The following is a 19,399-nucleotide window of genomic DNA, read 5'->3' on the forward strand; positions in this document are numbered from 1 at the left end:
TCTTGTTCTATCCATTTTTTCATTAATCCCATCAAAGATGAATCAGAGAGAATGCTTATTAAGGCTGGTATGACACCAGCTTGGCGAGAAGTGGAAACAAGGAGTGGGAGATAGAAGACCAGACATGCTGTTGACTGGGTAGAGAGTCCAAATGAATTAAAATGCAATTCAGTAAAGGGAAATGTGTTGTCCTTTAGAAAGAGGTCTCAAATGGGGAGTGCCTGGTCTGTGTTGCAGATGGACTGGTATTTACAGGAGTAAGTATGAGGGAACAAAGTGCTGCTAAAGAGATGGTGCCTTTCTGGGGCCCTTTTAGCATGAACATAGAGTGTAGGATAGCATGGGGATGAGACAACTGCAGGATTGCGTTTGGGACTGTTGAGGCCTCAGTACGAAGGTTGTACCCAGATGGGGGCAACACACTTCAGGCAGGTGATGGAGGAGTTGGAGGGACTCCCAAGTAGGACACAAACCCATTGGCAAGCTGGAACTTTGATTGAAAGGGTTGATTTTTTTAAATGCTTTTTAATCTGTGAAATTATGACCATGATAAAGGTTTACAAATATGCTAAATGATGGTTTTGGAGTGTAGAACAGTCCAAGAAGTAACCAACTTGCTTTTGTAGAAACACAGAACTAGTGTCAGGGTTTTTTTTTTGTTGATGGTTTTGGGTTTTTTTGTTGCTTGTTTGGCCACCCAATGTGCCAGTTAAATTCACTAACTCTGCAAGGGCTTCTGTGGGATTATTTTTCTGCTGGATCAACTGGTTGACTTGATTCCCCACGTGGTTAGGCCAGCACCAGGTCACTGCCTGCAGAATATTGGATCATTTCAGTCCATAGGGGAAAGGAGGGGGAGTAAAAGTGCGACTTTTCCTTTGGTGTTGGCTCAGCTCTGTCCTCTGACTACACCTTGGGACTGAAATCTGGTAGTATTACTCCTTTTGGATATTACCTCTCACCTACGAACAGAGGAGTGCCACTGAACTCGTAAGAAAAGGCAGCAGAATCTGGGTCATACAAGGCCAGTTCTGATAGATGGAGAATATATGAGGATTTCTTGTTTTCAGGCAGAGCAGATGGCAAATTTCCCTCAAAATTTCTAAGGCTGGGAGCTTTAATAATCCTCTTACCTCAAGCAAAAATTGGATTTATGGTTCGTACAAAGATCAGAAGAAGAAAGAAAAACATGACAAAATCCAAATGGTCAGAAATGTCTGTGTTAAATAGACAGTTAATAGTAGAAGGCACTATGAATCAGCATGTAATCCAGGGACAGTATCCTCTACAAGCTCAACAAATCTTGGTTGTAAATGAAAGGTCCAGTGTACAGTTGATAGCTGATGCCTGCCGATACCCAGAGCTTTGCCTGCTAACAGGCATGACTATTCACTTGGAAGTATTTTATTTCTCTGAATAAGAAAACATTGGAAAAAAATTTTTGAGTGCTGGCACTTGACATTGAATGCCTAGATATGAGATAATATATGTAGAAATATACTGCTAAGCAAGTTTTTAAATCTGTCTCAGCTGCAACTGTGTTGTCTGAAATAACATGCCTTATCAGTTTCCGTAGGGTGCCGGAAGTGTATATCCTAGAATGACAGGAAGAGCAATTAAAAAAATTTGCTCACTTAACATAATGAATTGCTCCTGAATGATCTAAAGGTTAATTACCACTTGAAAGGTGGCTGTTGTATGAAGCAAACTTCAAGACTTTATAGGTTGAATGAACTTGCAGAATAAAATGAGCCCAAATTAAATGCCTGTCTAGAAAAGCTCAAACCTTCACTTCTCAAAAGTTTTGGCTTTCCAGGAGACTCAGTCTTATATTTAATTTTTAAACTACCTCCTCTTAAGTTCCCTAACAATACAGTAGGGTAACACTGTATCTGTGTTCCCTAACTAAACTGAAAACTCTTGGGAGTTTTCTGTTCTTAGGATGTGAGTGTGGAAAACTCACTACCCCGGGGTATTCATTATGTTTGCAGCTTGTAGGCATGACTGTACCAGAAGGAGTAACTACTAACAAGGAAGTATGAATTAGGCATGGCTGCTCTTACAAATTACTAATTTCAAGTATTTTAAAAATTTACTGCAAGTGAGAATGTGCCTCATTCATAGGAAATACATGAAGTAGGAAAGGGTGAAACCCAACATGTGGAACATACCATTTTTACAAGTTGAACACAATTACTTCCTAACTCCGTTGTTGTTACTGAAATCTATCTCCAACTTTAATGTTGCCCCGTATTTGTGCTTTCCACAAAGTGACAATGTGTAAGAAGGAAAACCTTAATTCAATGCCCTGTGAAATGATGGAAAGGCTCTCAGGAAGCTCTATGGAGTGAGTTTGTGGAACTCCTATTTTTTTAGAATGAATGTAATGATTTACATAGGGTTTGTATGTATTCAAAATGTCCACAGGATTTGTATGTGTTTAAAATGTGTCCCCATAATTCTCAGTGGAAGTTTACCTTTACACAAAACTAACCAGTGAGTTCTGTACCCTACACAGACGGTTTCCTGTAAGTTTGGCTGTAGCCGTGCAGAGGATGCATATGGAGTTGAAGCACAGAGTAAGTCTGAATACAGTCCTTTGTCCAATTCACAGTTTGTCAAATTCAGTTTTAATATTACAGACTTGTTCTACTATGTGGATTTCTTTGAAAAAAAAGGAATGTCTTGAGTGTTTTTATTCGCCAGAAAACTACCACTCCTCTTTCTTCTTTTAATAAATTCAATGAAATTAGCTCGTTCTAATAGTAAAACTGTTTTCCTTTCCTCTCATGGACATGAGACTTTTAAAATCTAATCTCAGCTGTTTAAGATGATAATTTGTCAAGCGCCTGTCCTTGACCTGGCTGCTACCTTGAAAGCATTACAAAAAGCTCCCGCAACTTACACGGGAACAATTTGGCCAATACAGTGCTATTGAAATAAGCTTCTTGAAAATCTCTTCAGAAGTCTCCCATAAGTTCTCTAGGTTTCTATTCAGCACAATTTTACTAAGTACCTGTAACTAAAAGTGCATTTACCCAAGCACCGAGTTCTAGTCACATTTGCTTGCATTGAGCTTGGTCCAGTACAGGCTTACTTATCAAACTGTCTTTAAAATGTCATGTGATATATTCAGCAACATTTTAAATTTATCTATTTCCTGTGTTTTTATTGGCTTCACAGCTTTCAGGTGTGTGGAGTAATAGGGTTTTACCCGTAAGGCCCAGAAATTGCCAGGTTTTTTTCTTACTGTTGTATTTTATTTTCCCCTCAGATTACTTGAACAAGCCTACAGCACCCTTTGCATCTACCATAGGAAACCACAATGTCACATTAGGGTGGAAGCCAGCCAACATCTCTGGGGTGAAATATATTATCCAGTGGAAGTTCAATCAACTCCCTGGGGACTGGAGGTACACAGAGGTAAAGAAGGACACTTCCTTTTACTTTGCAAGGAAATAGGTTCTTGGTTTTATTTATAATCTAGCCCTATGTCACAGGGGAAAAAAAGAATAAAGGTAATTTATTAATAGAGTGCAATCATAACAGAAACCACGTGAGGAATAAAAGTAACAACTAGATTTTGAAACAGAAGTGGCTGTAATTCACTAGTGGATTAAGTGGTTCCTTTATCTCTTTCTTGCAGTTGGTAAAATTGGTAAAATTGGTAAAATTGGTAAAATATTTTGGGATTCTTAGTGTACTCACAGGGCACTGGTTATGTTTGTTGTCTCTGCTCTTCACTTATTTTAGAAAAACATTGGATAATATGTTAGGCTTATGAAAGAGGTGCACAAAATCATGAGTAACATGGAGAAGCTGAGAAGTGGACAATTTTTCACCATTTCCTCCAACATAGGAACTAGGGACCTTGATGGAAACTAGCAGATAGCATATTCAAAACTAGCAAATGGAGGTATTTCCTCACAGAATGTGTAGTTAAGACATTCAGCTGCTTCCTGGCACATGTGGATATTAAATTACTAAATTAAAGCTGCTAAATATTAATATTTAAAATTGTTAAAATTATTAAATCAAAAAGTGACTGGAAAAACTACTGGAAGAAAAAATTGGGTCCTACTAAATGCAAACTAAATGCAAGCATTACCTTTGTTTCATGTTGAGCCATGCTTGTAAAATGCCAAGACTTGAGGGTATTCAGGAGAAATATCACTGTGTGCTTTTTTTCTTTTTATACCTTTCCCTAGAGATATTTTTTTGGTTCTTGACAAAGACACAATGCTTGGCTAGACAGGCCTTTGTTCTGACTCAGTATGGTTATTCTCATATTATGTTCTTTTGCGTCAACTGTACACTTGTTATCTTGCCATCATTGGACTACTTTATAGAGCATGTCAAGTCGGAGCCACAAATCAAAGGTAAAGATAATTTGCTAAGCAGGAAGTTGTTCTGAATTAATCATTGGTGAAATAATGGGGAACAATGACTTCAGACCATAAATATTTCAAGTAACTAGGAGCTTTGAATCTTAAACCTGTTTAAACAAACAGTTTAAAATACGTTGCTCATAATACATTATTGTTTTAGATTTTTTACCTTATTCTTCAAATGTATTATTATATTGCATCCATCCTTCCATCCATCCATTCATTGTTTAGATTTGGTACTGTGTTCTGAAGAAAAGAGAAGAGAAAAAGTTCTGAAAGTAGGGAAAATAATTCTCAGAATTTCCTCTTATTTAGGCTTAGGACCCTGCACTTTAGTATCCTGAAATATGTATATTGTTGTATGAGACTTCTTTTGCCCTGATAACACCCTATATAGTAACTGCAAATGGAGGAAGAAAAAAAGAGATTGTGTTTGTGCATTGATCTAGGTAGTTTCTGAAACCTCATATACAGTCAAAGACCTTCAAGCCTTCACAGAATATGTGTTTCGAGTAGTTTGGATCATCACATCTCAGCTGCAGCTCCGTTCTCCATCGAGTCCCAGTTACCGAACACATGCTTTTGGAGGTAATGAATCACACTATTAATCACTTCTTTCAGGAGGCTATCAGAAACATTTTGTTTTCCCTGTTGTTTCTTTCACAGAAAACATTGATGCTTAATCTTCAGAATGATGTATATCTTGCCTACTACAGGCTTTTTTGTTTGAACTAGGAGATTCAGGGTTGCTTCCTGCTTTTAGTTTTGAAAACATGCACAGAAAACTACATGGTCAAAATTGTGAGGGCACATTGGATACTTTTGTGTGCAATTTACACACATTAACTTTTTGAGTGAAGTTTTCCTGGACACTAAAAAACGTAAACCATTGCTGAAACTTTATGCTGTCATTTATCAGTACAAATGAATTAACAGGTATGAAACCTAAAAATGTACCTAAAAAAAGGAAAACAATTAACATCTTAAATGCCATCCCAGAGTCACATATTTCTGTCTCTTGCAGCTCCTGCAACAGCTCCTGTCATTAAGGATATTCAGAGTTCAAGTCCTAACACTGTTGAAGTCAGTTGGTCTCCACCACTTTTTCCCAATGGATTGATTGTTGGGTATAACTTGCTCCTGACCAGTGAGAGTCACAAACTGCTGGGAGCCTCAAGAGGGCATAGCTTTCAGTTCTATTCCACCTTCCCAAACAACACTTACAGGTACAAAAAGAAAAGATAACCAACATGGCCAAGTGTGCTATAGTGCTTCTTGCCTGGCTAGTAGAGGGTATGACTGAGTACCACTTCTGCACAGTTGTGCTGTTTTATTATGCTCTTGCCAAAAGCAAGGGTACCTTCCTTGGGATAATGGAGTTATTCCAGATGAATTGGCTGCTTCTGTGGAAGTCAGATGAGGAGGAAGGAAAAGCAATTTGATATAGGCCCAGAAGGCTCCATTTTCTTAGCTGCTGGTTTTCATTTTTTAAGCTTGTATGACATCTTTTCAGTATATTCAAGGAATGACAGAGCAGTCTTCTCTAGTTCTTTAAGCACCTGGAAAAATGCCTTAATTTTTATTATCACAAAGGTCTGCATTCTCCTTGCACCGGTAAATACAAATCTTCCTTTGAAATGAAACTGAGTTACTCTTCTGAGTCTGAGGCCCCATTTTGAATTTTAATTTTGAAGATTCTGTCATTGTCCCACCTTTGGGGAACTCAGATTCGGGTTGGTTTTATTTTTATTGCAAATTTCCCAGAGAATTATGGTTAAATGAGTGTTTGCCGAAAGTCAAGCACTTCTGTAGCAGTTGCCTACTTGATAAAATATTTCTCCAGCAATTTTTCAGAAGAAACCTGCAAACCAAGCCCTGTCTCTTTGGTTCACTGTAGGTTCAGTATTGTGGCGGTTAACGAGGTTGGTGCTGGACCCCCTGCTGAAGCCAACATCACAACCCCAGAATCCAAAGGTACAAGAGCAGCAGAGGCTTTATCATTCTCTATTCCTGGGAACAAAGTCACATTTGGTGGGCTGCCATGTATCTGGCAGAAGAGAATAATATTTAGACTGTAAACAGTGCATGACAAAGAGTTGTACACTGCATAGTCAATAGCATATCAGAGGGAATTCTGCTCTTTAGCTGTAGACACTATTAGGTTATACAGCATGGTAACAGCCTGGGATGCTGGTAGGACCAAACAAATTAGGCCTGAGTTGCATTACAGACGAAAAGCCTCAGTGGTCCAAAGCGGTGACTGAGAGGACATATTTTCCTTTTTTAGATAAGATTTTAACAAATGTATTTCTTCTAATGATATTAAATACTTAATATTAAAGTCTTTTGTCAAAACATCCTCAGTTATCTGATGCCAAATATGTGAAATCATATAAATTTTTGTTGCTCTTTCATAGCTGTATTTATTTTACTATATCAACTAATTAATAATGAAAGTAATGATGATTACTCAAAGAATTGCCAGAGAAAGGTAAATGTTGAGACAGACCACAAGTGAGAAGGAAACCAATATTACCAAAAAGTATTGTTAGAATGAAAACAGAAGACTCTCCCCTCCTCCCAAAGAAATCCAGTTGTCAAACACCTGGAAACTCTTCAACTCTAGCAAACACTTTAAGTCTCTCTCTGAATCGCTGGTCTTCTGCTATTGGTTGGAGAAATTGAGCTTTTAGCTTCTCTGGTGTTTTTTTTAAATACGATTTCTTTCTTTTTTTGTAATAGCACTGGTATGTCCTTATCTGGAGACTCCACAGAGGTTTGCTGACCCTGAGCCGTAACATTTCTGCCATTTATGAAATATCCAGACTGCTATATCTGACTGAGTTCATTAAGTCAAGCTAATTGCCAACCAATTAATTTAAGGTAGAAAACAAGCAAACAACATTACCCCTAAAAAACCACACTGTCTGGGGGTATGGAACTGGAACCATATAACCTCCCCTTAGTCACTACTTAAAACTTCAGTTGATTCCCATGAATTGCACTGGAACACACTTTTTCTCTGTGCTAACGTGAGCAGAGGCAGCCCTTCCTCCTGTATCACTATCAAAAAAAAATGCTGCTGCATCAGGTACTGAGCTGTGTGGATCTAAGCCCTGAGAAAAGTCAGGGAAAGAGTCTGATCTCTGGGATCAGAAAAGTCACTGGAAATGAGATAAGGAAGTGATATTGGCCTCTTGCAATCTGCTCTGGAGAGGTCATTACCGAAATAACTCGCAGTGTGTGCATCATGAGAAATGCATGAAGCTCAATCTATGCTGATTATCCAGGAATTAATTAAGACAGCATTCGATCACAGTCTTGTGATACTCCTCATATGAGGAAATGATATCTGATAGCAGACAGCTGTTTAAAATACAGGGGCTCGAAATAATGCACCACTTTTAAAATGAAGGTAACTACCTGGTGAATCAATTTAGCAGGGGATGTGCTAGATTTTTGGGGATCTGAGATTCAGAAGCAAGACTAGCTGGCTTTTCCAGAGCTATACACAGCCCAAACAGAAGCTATGGATTTGCTGCAGAGGTTTGGATGTAAGTTACTTGGGCCTGTATAAGCACAAAATCAGTTTAAGTGGCCAAAGCTTTCCTCTTTGACTTTAAAATCTGTGACTTTGTTAAAAAAAAAATCCATATTTTAAAATTTTCAATTTCGAAGAAGATAATATTATCCCATTATCATCTTTATCTGTAAAACCTACTTGTTTCTTGAAAAAATCATTGGTCAGTATGATGAAATATATTAAATAAACATACTTGCTTTGTTCTTTCCCAGCTCTGTGGGATAATATTCTAGTTTGACTCGGCTTTTCAAAGAGGCTAAAGGGGGTTAAATATCCCACTTCCATTGGATTTTGGAGTGACATGGCTGTCTTAGTGCCTTGATTCCCCGGAGCCCATAGGGCCTCATTTGCTCCAGTTTACTTTCACTCACTGGGGACTCACTGTAAGGAAACTGTGAAATTCAGGCAGTGCATTCTCACCCCAGGGGAGTGGCCAGAAGACACTGTAATGAATAACTCCATCCACTTCCAACACTCAAAGAGTTTAAGTTTTAGTCAGTCCTTGCTAGTGGAAAAATATCTATGCACATGTATATATATGTGTGTGTGCATGTATATATGCATGTCTATTAATGATGTATCTGAGCTAGCAACATTCTTTGTGCTGCAGTCGTTTCTCATAATTCTAAATTTCTCCTTTTGTTAGTGAAGGATAAAGCAACATGGCTCTTCCTATCCAGAAACCAGTCTTTAAGGAAGAGAGACACGGCACATTTCCTTGAAGCAGCCCAATGCCTGCAAAATGATATTATACACCACATTACAGGTAAAATCAGATCGGGCTTTCTCCTTTTCTTTCCAGTAGGACTTAGACCTCTGCATTCATCAAGGACAGAATGCACCTCAGCCTGAGACAGTATCTAGCCTCCCTTTATAGTCAAAGGGGAGAAATAGGAACTTTCAGGACATGTTTTGACCTGTTTGAAATGACAGGCATTGGGCAAAGGTGAATTGTTCATCCCATTGCAAACTTCACTAAATCTACGCAGTTACTTCAGAGCTGGACTTTTATGTATTAGGTATCTAAATTGAGGTAAGTTGAAGCCAAAGCAGAGGTTTCCCTATGATTAATGAATATGACGAGGTGAAGTGGTTCAAACTTAAGAATTAAATAACACAAAGTGTCAAAAGGTACTGTCTGAAGAGTATGCTAGTGTGTTAGCTAGTCTGGGGCACAGAGCTCTGGGGCATGAGGCATTTAGTAGCCTAAGTCACCAGACAACCATCTTATCTCAAATTACTCTCCACTTTAATGTTCCTTATTTACACTGGTACTGTATTTGGACCTTGGAGACAGTGTGGAAATCTGAGTTTATCTACTGAAGATCACAGAGCCACAAAGATGCCAGAGAATGAATGTTCCCCCTGACTAAATACCCTTTGACAATGGAGGGGTGGCACAGATAATGTCTAGCTTGAATTCTAGTGTGAATGGTGCTTTGTGAGGAGATGCAAATTGCGTCTGTTTGCCCTGGAGAGGGGCAATCAGTGTCAGTTGGTTTGCATGTTATATATCCTCTTTCTGTCTGATTGCCTTTCTGAAGGGCAATTGTCTATAATAATGTCATTTACATAGCAAATGGGAAAGTTTCCTTATTATCTGAAAGAAGACTGGAAGTGCAGGAGAAAACCAGCTAACTTTTCTCCAGTGATGTTGAGTTGCAGGTTGAAAAATACTTCTTCTTAAGGCAAGTAGAAAAAGTAACTGAAAAACTGAAATTTATTTTTTTATATTATCGGTGTGTACATATCTTTCTATTTTTAGGAATTTCTGTGAATGTTTATCGGCAAGTTGTCTATTTTTCTGAGGGAAATTCCATCTGGATGAAAGGAGCTGCTAATATGTCTGATGTATCTGACCTAACACTCTTTTATGCTGGCTGGGGGAATATTACGTCCATCTCAGTAGACTGGCTTTACCAGAGGATATACTTTGTCATGAACAAAAAGGTAGTGCTCTAGGGCTTAATTAATTTCTTGTTTCATTTGAACTATTACTGTGATTTATTTTACATGAGAAAATCTGATTTATATAAAGATATGCATGAACAAAATATAATTATAGAAACAGATTTTTTACTTTAATAACATTCAAATATTTCAGAGAATTTAAAAAGAAGAAAGGCTTGAATATCTGGTCATATTTAAAGCAAATGGGTTGTATGGGACTCTGGCTCCTTGTCTTATTTTTCTCCTTAGGACACCTCATACCCAGTATAAGCGACTTTGTTTCTGCTACTTGATTCTTTGCCTTGCTGTTCAGCTCCTTTTCTGCCTCAGAAAGGTGGTCATATAGCTAGTTAGTGGTTATAATGCCCTTTATAATTGATAAAAAGTGCTCAATAGTGAAAGTGTTTCATACCAGTGATAACAACTCAGATTACAACTGTTTTAACTTGAAGTAAATATGTAGATAGCAACCCTGCACTTGATTCCCTACTCATAAAACTTCTATTACACTAATGGTCAGACTTTTGTAGTCCTCTATTGCACAAAGGACTAGAAAGTTGCCCTAAATGTTTACTAGGGGATTTTTTTTTTTTCCAGTCCTCTTGCCACATCTGATTTTTCACTTACTGCTCAGGGAGCAGGAAAAGCAGTACTGAGCTGTAGATGAACAGACTGATGGCAGGAATTTCCGAATCCATTGCAGGTTAGAGAAGACCCATGGTATTGTTCCCAGGATCAGAAAAGCACTTCCTTCCCTCTTTTCCCTTCCCTGCTGGATAATTTTCAAAGTATAGTTTGCCTATACCCCCCAAATTGGGCTTTTCCCTCCACCTTAGAGGTAGGAAGTTAAGAGGAGGCTGACTGACAGACAGGTCCTTCAGTGTAAGCTGTCATGGATGCATTTGTACTTGTGTACAAGTGTTATACTCAGATGACCGACAACTCAGGAGCCCAGAAGAACCTAGGATTGTGAGAGAGATGTTTCATTGTCTAGTTCCCCTGAAGGAATCTTGGGTCAGCTTGTTTGCTCGTTAGCAAATGCCCCATGAATGCATCACCAGTTTTTCTTCTCATTCCCCAGATACATGTCTGCCATTTAGAGAACTGCACAGCAGCTGAAGACATCACTCCTCTTTATGTGACATCCCCTAAGAAGGTTATAGCTGATCCCTATAATGGGTAAGTGTACTCCTTTTGAGCACTTGGTGTCAAAGGTACTATAAAGCTCTTCTCTAATTTTCTTCACTTCATTAGTCATCTAGGTTCCTGTTTCAAACTCCTTCCTTACCAAAACAAAAGTGCAATTGGCAACAAATAACAAACTACAAAACAATTGGAACAAGAGTGACACCATGCAGTGTTGTTTTCTGCATTTTCTTCCCTAGGGTGTTAGCAGAGGAGATAAAGTATTTCCAGTGCAGAAATTTAGTTTGCAGACATTCAGGTTTTTTTATGAATATAAAGTTCTATGCATTTGAAATCTCCATGATTAATAAGTGAGATTATGGAAGAATAGTCTCCAATAATGTGCCAGTCAAATCCCCAGAAAGTAAAAAGGGATGTGTTTAATTCTTCTAGGATATATATTAATAGTGCCCAAAGCATTTTCTTATTGTCTGTGTAAAGACAGGTACATCTCTGAGCTGTTAAAATATTTGTGACTCCTCTACAAAGTTCTTGCACCGTAGTTATTTGGGTCTATTTTTCTCCATGGCCAGCTATATTTTCTGTCTTCTGGAGGATGGCATATACAGAGCAAACCTTCCACTGTTTCCTGGCACTGCCTCCACAGCTTCACCAGTGGTGAAATCCAGCACTCTGAGAGACTTCACGATCAACTTCCAATCTAAGAGACTTATTTTCTTCAACAAAACAGATCAGGCTTTTGTGTCAGGTTTCCTTGATGGTTCAGAATTTCACACACTACGATCACACGTGCCATTTAATGACACGGAGAGCTTTGCTTATGAGAATAACGTTTTTACTGTCACAGACGGCTGGGCAGTTTTCCATGAGGAAGTCTCTCCAGTGGGGAGTTCTAGCTTCAACGAATATGTTGTGGATTGCAATTTGGAATATCCAGAGTACTCTGGCTTTGGTAATTTGCTTTTCTATGGGGTATCAACTCAGCCTTTTCCTTTACCAACTCTGCCTCGGCTCGTCACGGCACTGTTTGGGATGGACAAAGCTGTGATCAGCTGGAGACCACCTGAACCCACTATTGGAACAAGTAAGTTCAGTTGTTTCTTCCTGAAAGTCCTTTTCTTTATAGAAGAATAACTTCCTGTTTTCCTTTTTCCCTCTCTGGTCTTTGGGGACTTCAATAACCAATCCTGTTGGAAGACGTGGCATTATCTCAGTTTGAAAAATTTAACCCAAGATTTGCTGGTAAAATAGCTAAATATTCTGATTAAATGAATACAAGTTTATATTGGTAACTCATTTGTCATCTACAAAGACTTTTAAGCAAGGCTCCATCTTAAGTATGGTATGGAGAAGCAGTAATATTGGTTGCTGACGTCACACAGAAAATGCATGCCAGAGATGTACTGGCTTTTGGCCAGTGACTGTGCTATGGTATCTGTCCTCTGTGTGTGTGTCTTTGAACACCAGAAAATTACCTGGCTGGGGAAAATTTTGGCTCTTCCAACTTCATTCTTGATGGGGGATGAGCCACTACTCTTGATGAGTCCCTGAGCTAGAAAGCGTAATCTTTTAATTTATTCCTTTCCTAATTCCGTTGACCCTGGCATTTTTGTAATGAGTTCTTCAATGTACAGTTTTTTTCAAAGGATGTGTATCTTCTGTTACAACCATCTATTCCATAATAACATGATTGTTTGCATCTCACAGGCCTATCTGCTTGGCAGAACTGGACCTATGATGTGAAAGTGTCATCTCAGCATCCATCTGAGGAGGAATGGGTTGTCTCAAACATTAGTGACACTAGGTTCACAGTGAAGGAGCTGGCCAGCTTCACAGCATATGAAGTGTCAGTCAGAGCTGTGTCTCCTGCCGGTGAAGGGCCATGGTCGGAGTCATTTAGAGGCACAACTTTAGGAAAAGGTGAGAAAGAGGAAGGTGAGAATTGCTTTGTCACCAGGAGAAATGGAGAATGAGTTATGCATACAGCTTTCTACCTGGTGTGGCCCAGGCTTTGGGCAAAGACTGCAGAAAGAGCGGCACAGAAAGGATTGTCTTAGAAACATTAAAGAATACCCGATAAGGAAATTTGCTTTTAATTAAAGTAGTAAGATTCTCAAACCACAGTAATGGTATTATGCATTTATTATTACTACTTATATAAATTTTTATATTGCTAAAACACTATCAAACACATTATTTGGTACAGTATCAAATAAAAGAGTATGGGAGGTTTTATTCCTTTCCTGTGCTCTATAAAACACTTTCTATGACAAAATGGTTTGAGCAGTGCCTTGGGAGTTAATGATGAGAAAGTGCAGACTCACTAAAAGCTGAAAATCCTTGGTTTTATCATAGATAATGAGGTAAATGGATGTGTGCATGATGTCTGAGATTTGTAGATCTTGGGAATGTTTTTAGAAACCTAGTTCACCCATAATAACCTATGTCTGAGGGGAAAAGTGCTTTCAATTTAAGGCACTGTACTGGCATCTGAGATTAGGGGTGACTTTTGTCTGACTTTGATAAGGCCAGGGCCAAACCCACAGTGATTTTTAGGTATCTAATAGGGTTCCAAATTGCCTTATTGTTCTCGATCTGAACTTGCCCTGAATCTCTGAGCTTCCCAATTTGTGAAATTTTCATGCCTTTCTTCTTTGTCCATTATTCTTTGGTGTAGAGTCAGTTTTAACTGTGCTTCTGTAACTTTCCAGAAACAGAAACCCCTGCTATTGAAATACACATATACGTTAATTGCTTGTTGGTGTGCACAACTGCAGTTTTCTTTCTTTCTCAGTTGAAGAAGAACCATATATATTGGCAGTGGGGGCTGAGGGGCTCTGGAAGCAGCGGTTGGATAGCTATGGGCCAGGAGAACTACTCTATCGTCATATAAGAAATATTTCAGGTAAATACTAAACAAACTGCATGCCGCTGCTACAGACTTGTTGGCATTTATTAGCTCTCCATAAATTTCATTAACAGAACTGGAAGACAAAAGCTTTCATTGCAGCAGTCTAGGCTTGAATGCAGTGCCATGCAGTGAAGCAGCTTCACTGAGCCAAGCCTTTGTGTCCATCCTCTTTTTTTCTACTTTATGGATCAAATTAATCCTTAGTGAAACCCTACTGACATCACTGCAGTTACAGTAGAGCTAAAATAAACTTCCTGAACTAAACTGAGGTGCCTCCAGCATCACAATATGTATAATACATTTATAATCATCAGGGCTATATATGCACTTTTGTTATGATTTGAGAAAACCCATAACAATTTATCGTCATTTAGACAATTATTCTAGCACCTGATGACCTCTCCCCACACAGAAAGGTTAATTGGGGAAATGAAACACGAGGGTTGAAATATAAATAGGTTTAATAGGATAAGACTAAATAATTAATAATAATAATAAAGAAGCAGTATTAATCCCGATACTAATATAAGATATACAAGAATTATCCTCAGCTGATTATAACGATAGGAAGCTGCGCACTCCTAGCAGTGGACAACAAATGTCAGACACTGTGATTGCAATGGCTTTGGGAGGAAGGGAAAGGGCTCCAGCACTGGGGCCAGGAGTTCTCTGGACCACTGCCATCAGGGGAGAGAGAAACTACGCAGCAAACTTTCTAATGTATATTGCATGTGATCATAGCATGAAATAATCCTGTTGACCAGCCTGGGTCAAGTGCCCAGGCCTTGCTCCTCCTCATCCCTGCTCTTGGCAAGACTCAAAACCACTGAGACCTTGAATCCCACATAGCCTAGCTGGCTTTATGTAAATATTTTCATAAATTCAGACACTAGTGTCTTCTAATAGAAAAGTGCAGTTTTCCTGGCATTAGAAGACAAGTTAGTCCTGTGTCGCTCAACCCAGAACAATTATATATAGACTATATATGTACATTGTATTCCTATAAGGAAGTCTCTATCTTCATATTAACTGAGCCTAACTGTTCATTTGTATTGATTTTTAAAAAACTAAAGTGTCTGGCTACTTTTTATTCTTTAAAAATATATGGGGTTTTATTTACATATTTGTGAAATATTTTCCCTTTTTTCTTCAAGACCTCGATTGGTATAATGACACTCTTTATTGGATTAATTCCATGGGGGAAGTTCAGACCTGGTCATTGAACAAAAGAGAGGTTACCACTGAGAATACTTATGTGTCTGACATCAGAAATGCAAGGATACTGGCTTTTGATTGGTTGGGTCAATGCTTGTACTGGGCTGGCAAAGCAAATACGGTAGGTATAGTTGCACTTCTTAAAAGGAAAAAAAGCCTGAGGTCAATAAAAAAGACTCCACAACAGTCTTGGTGAAGATGATCCTTACTTTTTGTAACCTGAGATGCATTTGGACCTTATTACAGTGTGTAACAAGGAGGCCTTTCTTCCCTTATGTGGTTTTCCAGAGTTATACAAAAGCTCGGGGTGAAATGTTCACTAATATTCACCAAGAGAGGATACTGAACTCCAGGTGCAAAACAGGAAAATCAAACATGTTTTGTTGAATTCAACATTGTAAAAATAAGTGATGATTGTGAAAAAGGAGACTGCCAAGTTAATCTCAGCTCAGAAGTAGATGGACTTTGTTTTAATCAAATTTGACATGATTTGTTTACACAGAGATTTTCAAGACTGATCTCTGTACTGTGATATTTTGCAGATCACTGCAGATAAAAAAATAATTACAATTGCACTTTGTACACTCTCATATCAGGAACATTGACATGTGAATTATTTAAAAGGTATCTGACTTCAAAATTGCAGTGCTAATTTATGCAGTGCTGTTAAAATTATGCCTTTCATTTCTTGTAAGTGTAAAGTCAGAAGCTGTTTTAAAAACTGGAGCTAAGAGGCCAGATTTCACACTGCCTTGCACCCTCATTTACACTTGTGAATAGTGAGTATGGAGTGGGTGAGAAACTCTGTCAGACAGAAGGCTGCTAAAACTGGGAAAGCCAAGGGGAAGAGATATTTCTGCTTTTTCTTTTGTTACTTTTGGACAAACATTAACTAATAATTTTGCCTTATTCTTCATCCTTATACTTTGAATGCAAAAGGGTTAGGTTTTGAAAGCCTAATGCTTGCATAAGCTTTTGATAAATAGTTGTGGAAAAGTCACTCATGTATACTCAATTGATCATAGCTGATGATTCAGGTGTGATGCTAAAAGCAATTCTTTTGTCCCTAGATCTACAGTAAATCACTACTGGGAGGCCATATGGATGTCGTGGCTCATGTTGTGTTCCCGGTGAAGGATCTAGTAGTGGATTCAGTAAATGGCTATTTGTACTGGGCCACAATGTATTCAGTAGAGAGCGCAAGACTAAATGGAGAGGAGTATCTTATGTTACAAGAACAGCTACAGTTTTCTGGTAAACAGGTGACTGGTTTTATTTTTTTCTAATATTATTATTTTATTTACTGGAGGTGTGTTTTAGCCGTTAGACCTCTTGAATATAGTCAGTGTTCATGGCTGTCAATATCACCATATTATGACCAAAAAAATAGCATGCCTTTCTTGCAATATTGTTAGAGCATTTCGAGAACAGGGTAAGAATTAACTCATGTAATGGCTATACTGAAACTCCGGCTTGTAATTCTTAAGTCAGACCCTCGCAGCAAAATGCTGTAACAGGAACAGGAGGACTTTGTGAATCAGTGGGTTTGGGACTACAGACCCAGTGAAGCACACAAGGTTTGGTGAGCCTTTGAAACTTTCCCAGGCTGCATCCTGAGCAAGTCAGGCTGAGGGACCATTCCACCTATTGCAGTGTTTTTGCTCTAAGGAGTCTCTCTCAAAGAAAAGCTGAATGCTCCCCACTTCAAACCACAGCCTGCGTGGGGTTTTACCCTCGGTCTCAAGTGCTGGAGTGAGGCATAGGTTGACTGCTACAGAAGACGTTAACTTAGATATATCATTGCTGCAATGGCTTCCTTTAAAACACTGCTCTTGCTAGAGAAATTCCATCTGTCTTACAATTTGTACTCCCACTTTACCTGAAGACAGGTTCTCTATTAAAGACACTTTCTAGACTTTGGAGATCTTGGTTAGCTCTGTATCATCCCCCAGAACACTTAAATTTCCTTTCCCAAACTAAAAGAGGCTGATGTTTCTGTGATTATAAAAAAATCCAGGACTGGCTTAGTCTCTGAAAGGCAACCAACATTCGGAAAGGCCAGCCAATCTCACAGGTCCCTGTTATGTTCATGAGGGTTTGGGGAGGAGAGGGAAAGCTGGTTCTGGTGTGGCACCTGTTATACTTGTAAACCTAAATCCAGAAGAACTGAAAAACTTTTGTCACATCTACTGAGAAATGTCTGTGTTGCAAGGGGTCACCTTCCACACCTCTCCATGGAAGCTGGCTGGTGTGGAGTGTCTTCATGGGAAGATATGTGCTGTCCAAACTCAACAGCACACTTATCACATGTCTTCTGGGTGATCTGTTTCAAAGGACTGACAATTCTAAGCAGTGAACGTCACTTTCCTTGCCCTTCCCGTTTGATTCACTACCTGTTTCTCTGAATTGCTTCATGCTAACCTTACATTTCTTGTTCTTGTTTTCAAGAACCTTGGCAGCAATAAGACTGCTTGTCTGTTCCTGTCACTTTTTTTCTGCACCTTTTTCTATGTCAGTGATACCAGCCTTCAACTATCCACTTATTCACACCTCCTACAAACAAACACCTCCTCTCCTGCTTCTATGCTGCCCCTAATCTATGCACTGACTTCCTGAACTCAGCCTCCTGCTGTGATGTATACAGGAAAAAAGCCAAGTAAAAATGTTTAGATCAAGAAGTGACCAGTTATAGCTGACAGGTGTTTGTTTGTTAAAATAAAGCCCAAAATAAATCCATCAGGAAAAAAAAAGGCAGTGCAACATTCTTTAATGGTGGAATTATTGAGGTGGTTGCTATTATCCCATATAAAGAAGCAAATATATGTTTGCACAAGTAATAATGTGTATCTTCCTTGTGCAATGTAGTCCTTTATTCTGAAAAGAGTACGTCATATCTCAATATTAAAATACAGATTTAATAGTTAATTGCTATTATCCAACATGTTCTCTACAGAACTGGTTCATACTGATATTTACTAGCTGTTTTTCTAATAAAGAATTGCTATTCAGCTGGTCAGCATAGGATCTTCAGCACTTTATCTCCTTTTAGCTTGAAATCTGAGTGATAGGAATAGAAGAGACACTATGGAGTACTCTTCTACTATGTTTAGGAAATGACAGGTTTCCTAAACAAATATGAAAGCAGAGCTTTGAAAATCTAATTTCTTTGGCAGGAACTAGATCCTTCTATGACAATTATTTTATTTTCCAACTCATTGTTTAGCCTAACTGGTGTGTATTGGCATAGCTTGATTGATTTTGGCAGAGGTACTGTGATTTATTCCAGTTTAGGGTCTGGCACAGAATTTCCAAAGCACTTAGTGAGTCATTTACACTGTACAGTACGCCTGGGACAAAGCAATTTATAGGGGAGCAGCAAAGTGCATTGTATGCAGGAGGGGCCAGGACCCTCTCGGTGTGGCCTCTTAATATTTCTAGTCAACGGGTATTTCAAGTAGCTAAATTTATGTTGTGCTTTATGATGTGGAGTTACATATCGTGTCCAGAGACTAGTACCTCTCTTGAAATGGAAAAAGTTTGTCTATTTTTGAAGCATAACGAAAGGGAGTTGTGAAATTACTGCCTAGCTTCTGAACATATGAATAGTACAAATATTAATTTGCCGTTTATTATTGGGGATATAGGGGTCAGGAGAAAGAAGATAGGCATGTCTATGGGAAAATGTAACAGTTGCAGGAAAAAAGTGAGGCAAGGAAAGAAGCTTCAAATATTTAAAAAAGCATGGTAGGTTCAGGAATTTGGTGTTAAGCATGGGAGGGAGAATAGGTAAATGGGATAAAATATACCATGCTTGATTAAATATGCACTGTGGCACATACATACTGTAAGATATTTTTAACAAGAAAACCTACAGGAGCAGTCATTCAAACCTTGATTTTCTGACATACAATGTCAACAGAAATATGTCAAGAATATGATTACATAAGGACCAACAGACAACTAAGTGATATGGCATTTGCTTTCCTGTCATCATCTTCTGCAGTTTATTAATGAAGACTTAAAAAAAAAAAAAAAAAGGCTGCTCCACTTACACAGAGATGCAAGCTTATAAAAGAATAGCTACAAGTAGTGTTTAGATGAGAAGTTTGAGAGCTGCTGAAAACATGTTCAGAGAGGCTCCTAACAACTTGTAAGCTGTGCTAATGACATGACATAGACTGAACTTGATAACATTTAGCAGACTAA

The 19,399-nt window shown here is 38.6% G+C and overlaps 1 protein-coding gene across 1 annotated transcript in view; it reads left to right on the top strand.

Annotated features, from left to right (window-relative positions):
- Positions 1-19,399, top strand: part of ROS1 (ROS proto-oncogene 1, receptor tyrosine kinase) — a 69,067-nt gene that overhangs the window by 4,825 nt on the left and 44,843 nt on the right. The window contains exons 5-17 of the mRNA XM_014964406.1: positions 2,519-2,579; positions 3,275-3,423; positions 4,838-4,976; positions 5,413-5,614; positions 6,286-6,362; positions 8,618-8,737; positions 9,737-9,921; positions 11,003-11,100; positions 11,640-12,151; positions 12,775-12,987; positions 13,862-13,972; positions 15,133-15,314; positions 16,264-16,455. Of these exons, the coding sequence (XP_014819892.1) occupies positions 2,519-2,579; positions 3,275-3,423; positions 4,838-4,976; positions 5,413-5,614; positions 6,286-6,362; positions 8,618-8,737; positions 9,737-9,921; positions 11,003-11,100; positions 11,640-12,151; positions 12,775-12,987; positions 13,862-13,972; positions 15,133-15,314; positions 16,264-16,455 (2,241 nt within the window). The remainder of the gene's footprint in view (positions 1-2,518; positions 2,580-3,274; positions 3,424-4,837; positions 4,977-5,412; positions 5,615-6,285; positions 6,363-8,617; positions 8,738-9,736; positions 9,922-11,002; positions 11,101-11,639; positions 12,152-12,774; positions 12,988-13,861; positions 13,973-15,132; positions 15,315-16,263; positions 16,456-19,399) is intronic.

This window comes from Calidris pugnax, unplaced genomic scaffold, assembly GCF_001431845.1.
Source record: "Calidris pugnax isolate Ruff unplaced genomic scaffold, ASM143184v1 scaffold219, whole genome shotgun sequence".
NCBI classification, from domain to species: Eukaryota; Metazoa; Chordata; class Aves; order Charadriiformes; family Scolopacidae; genus Calidris; species Calidris pugnax.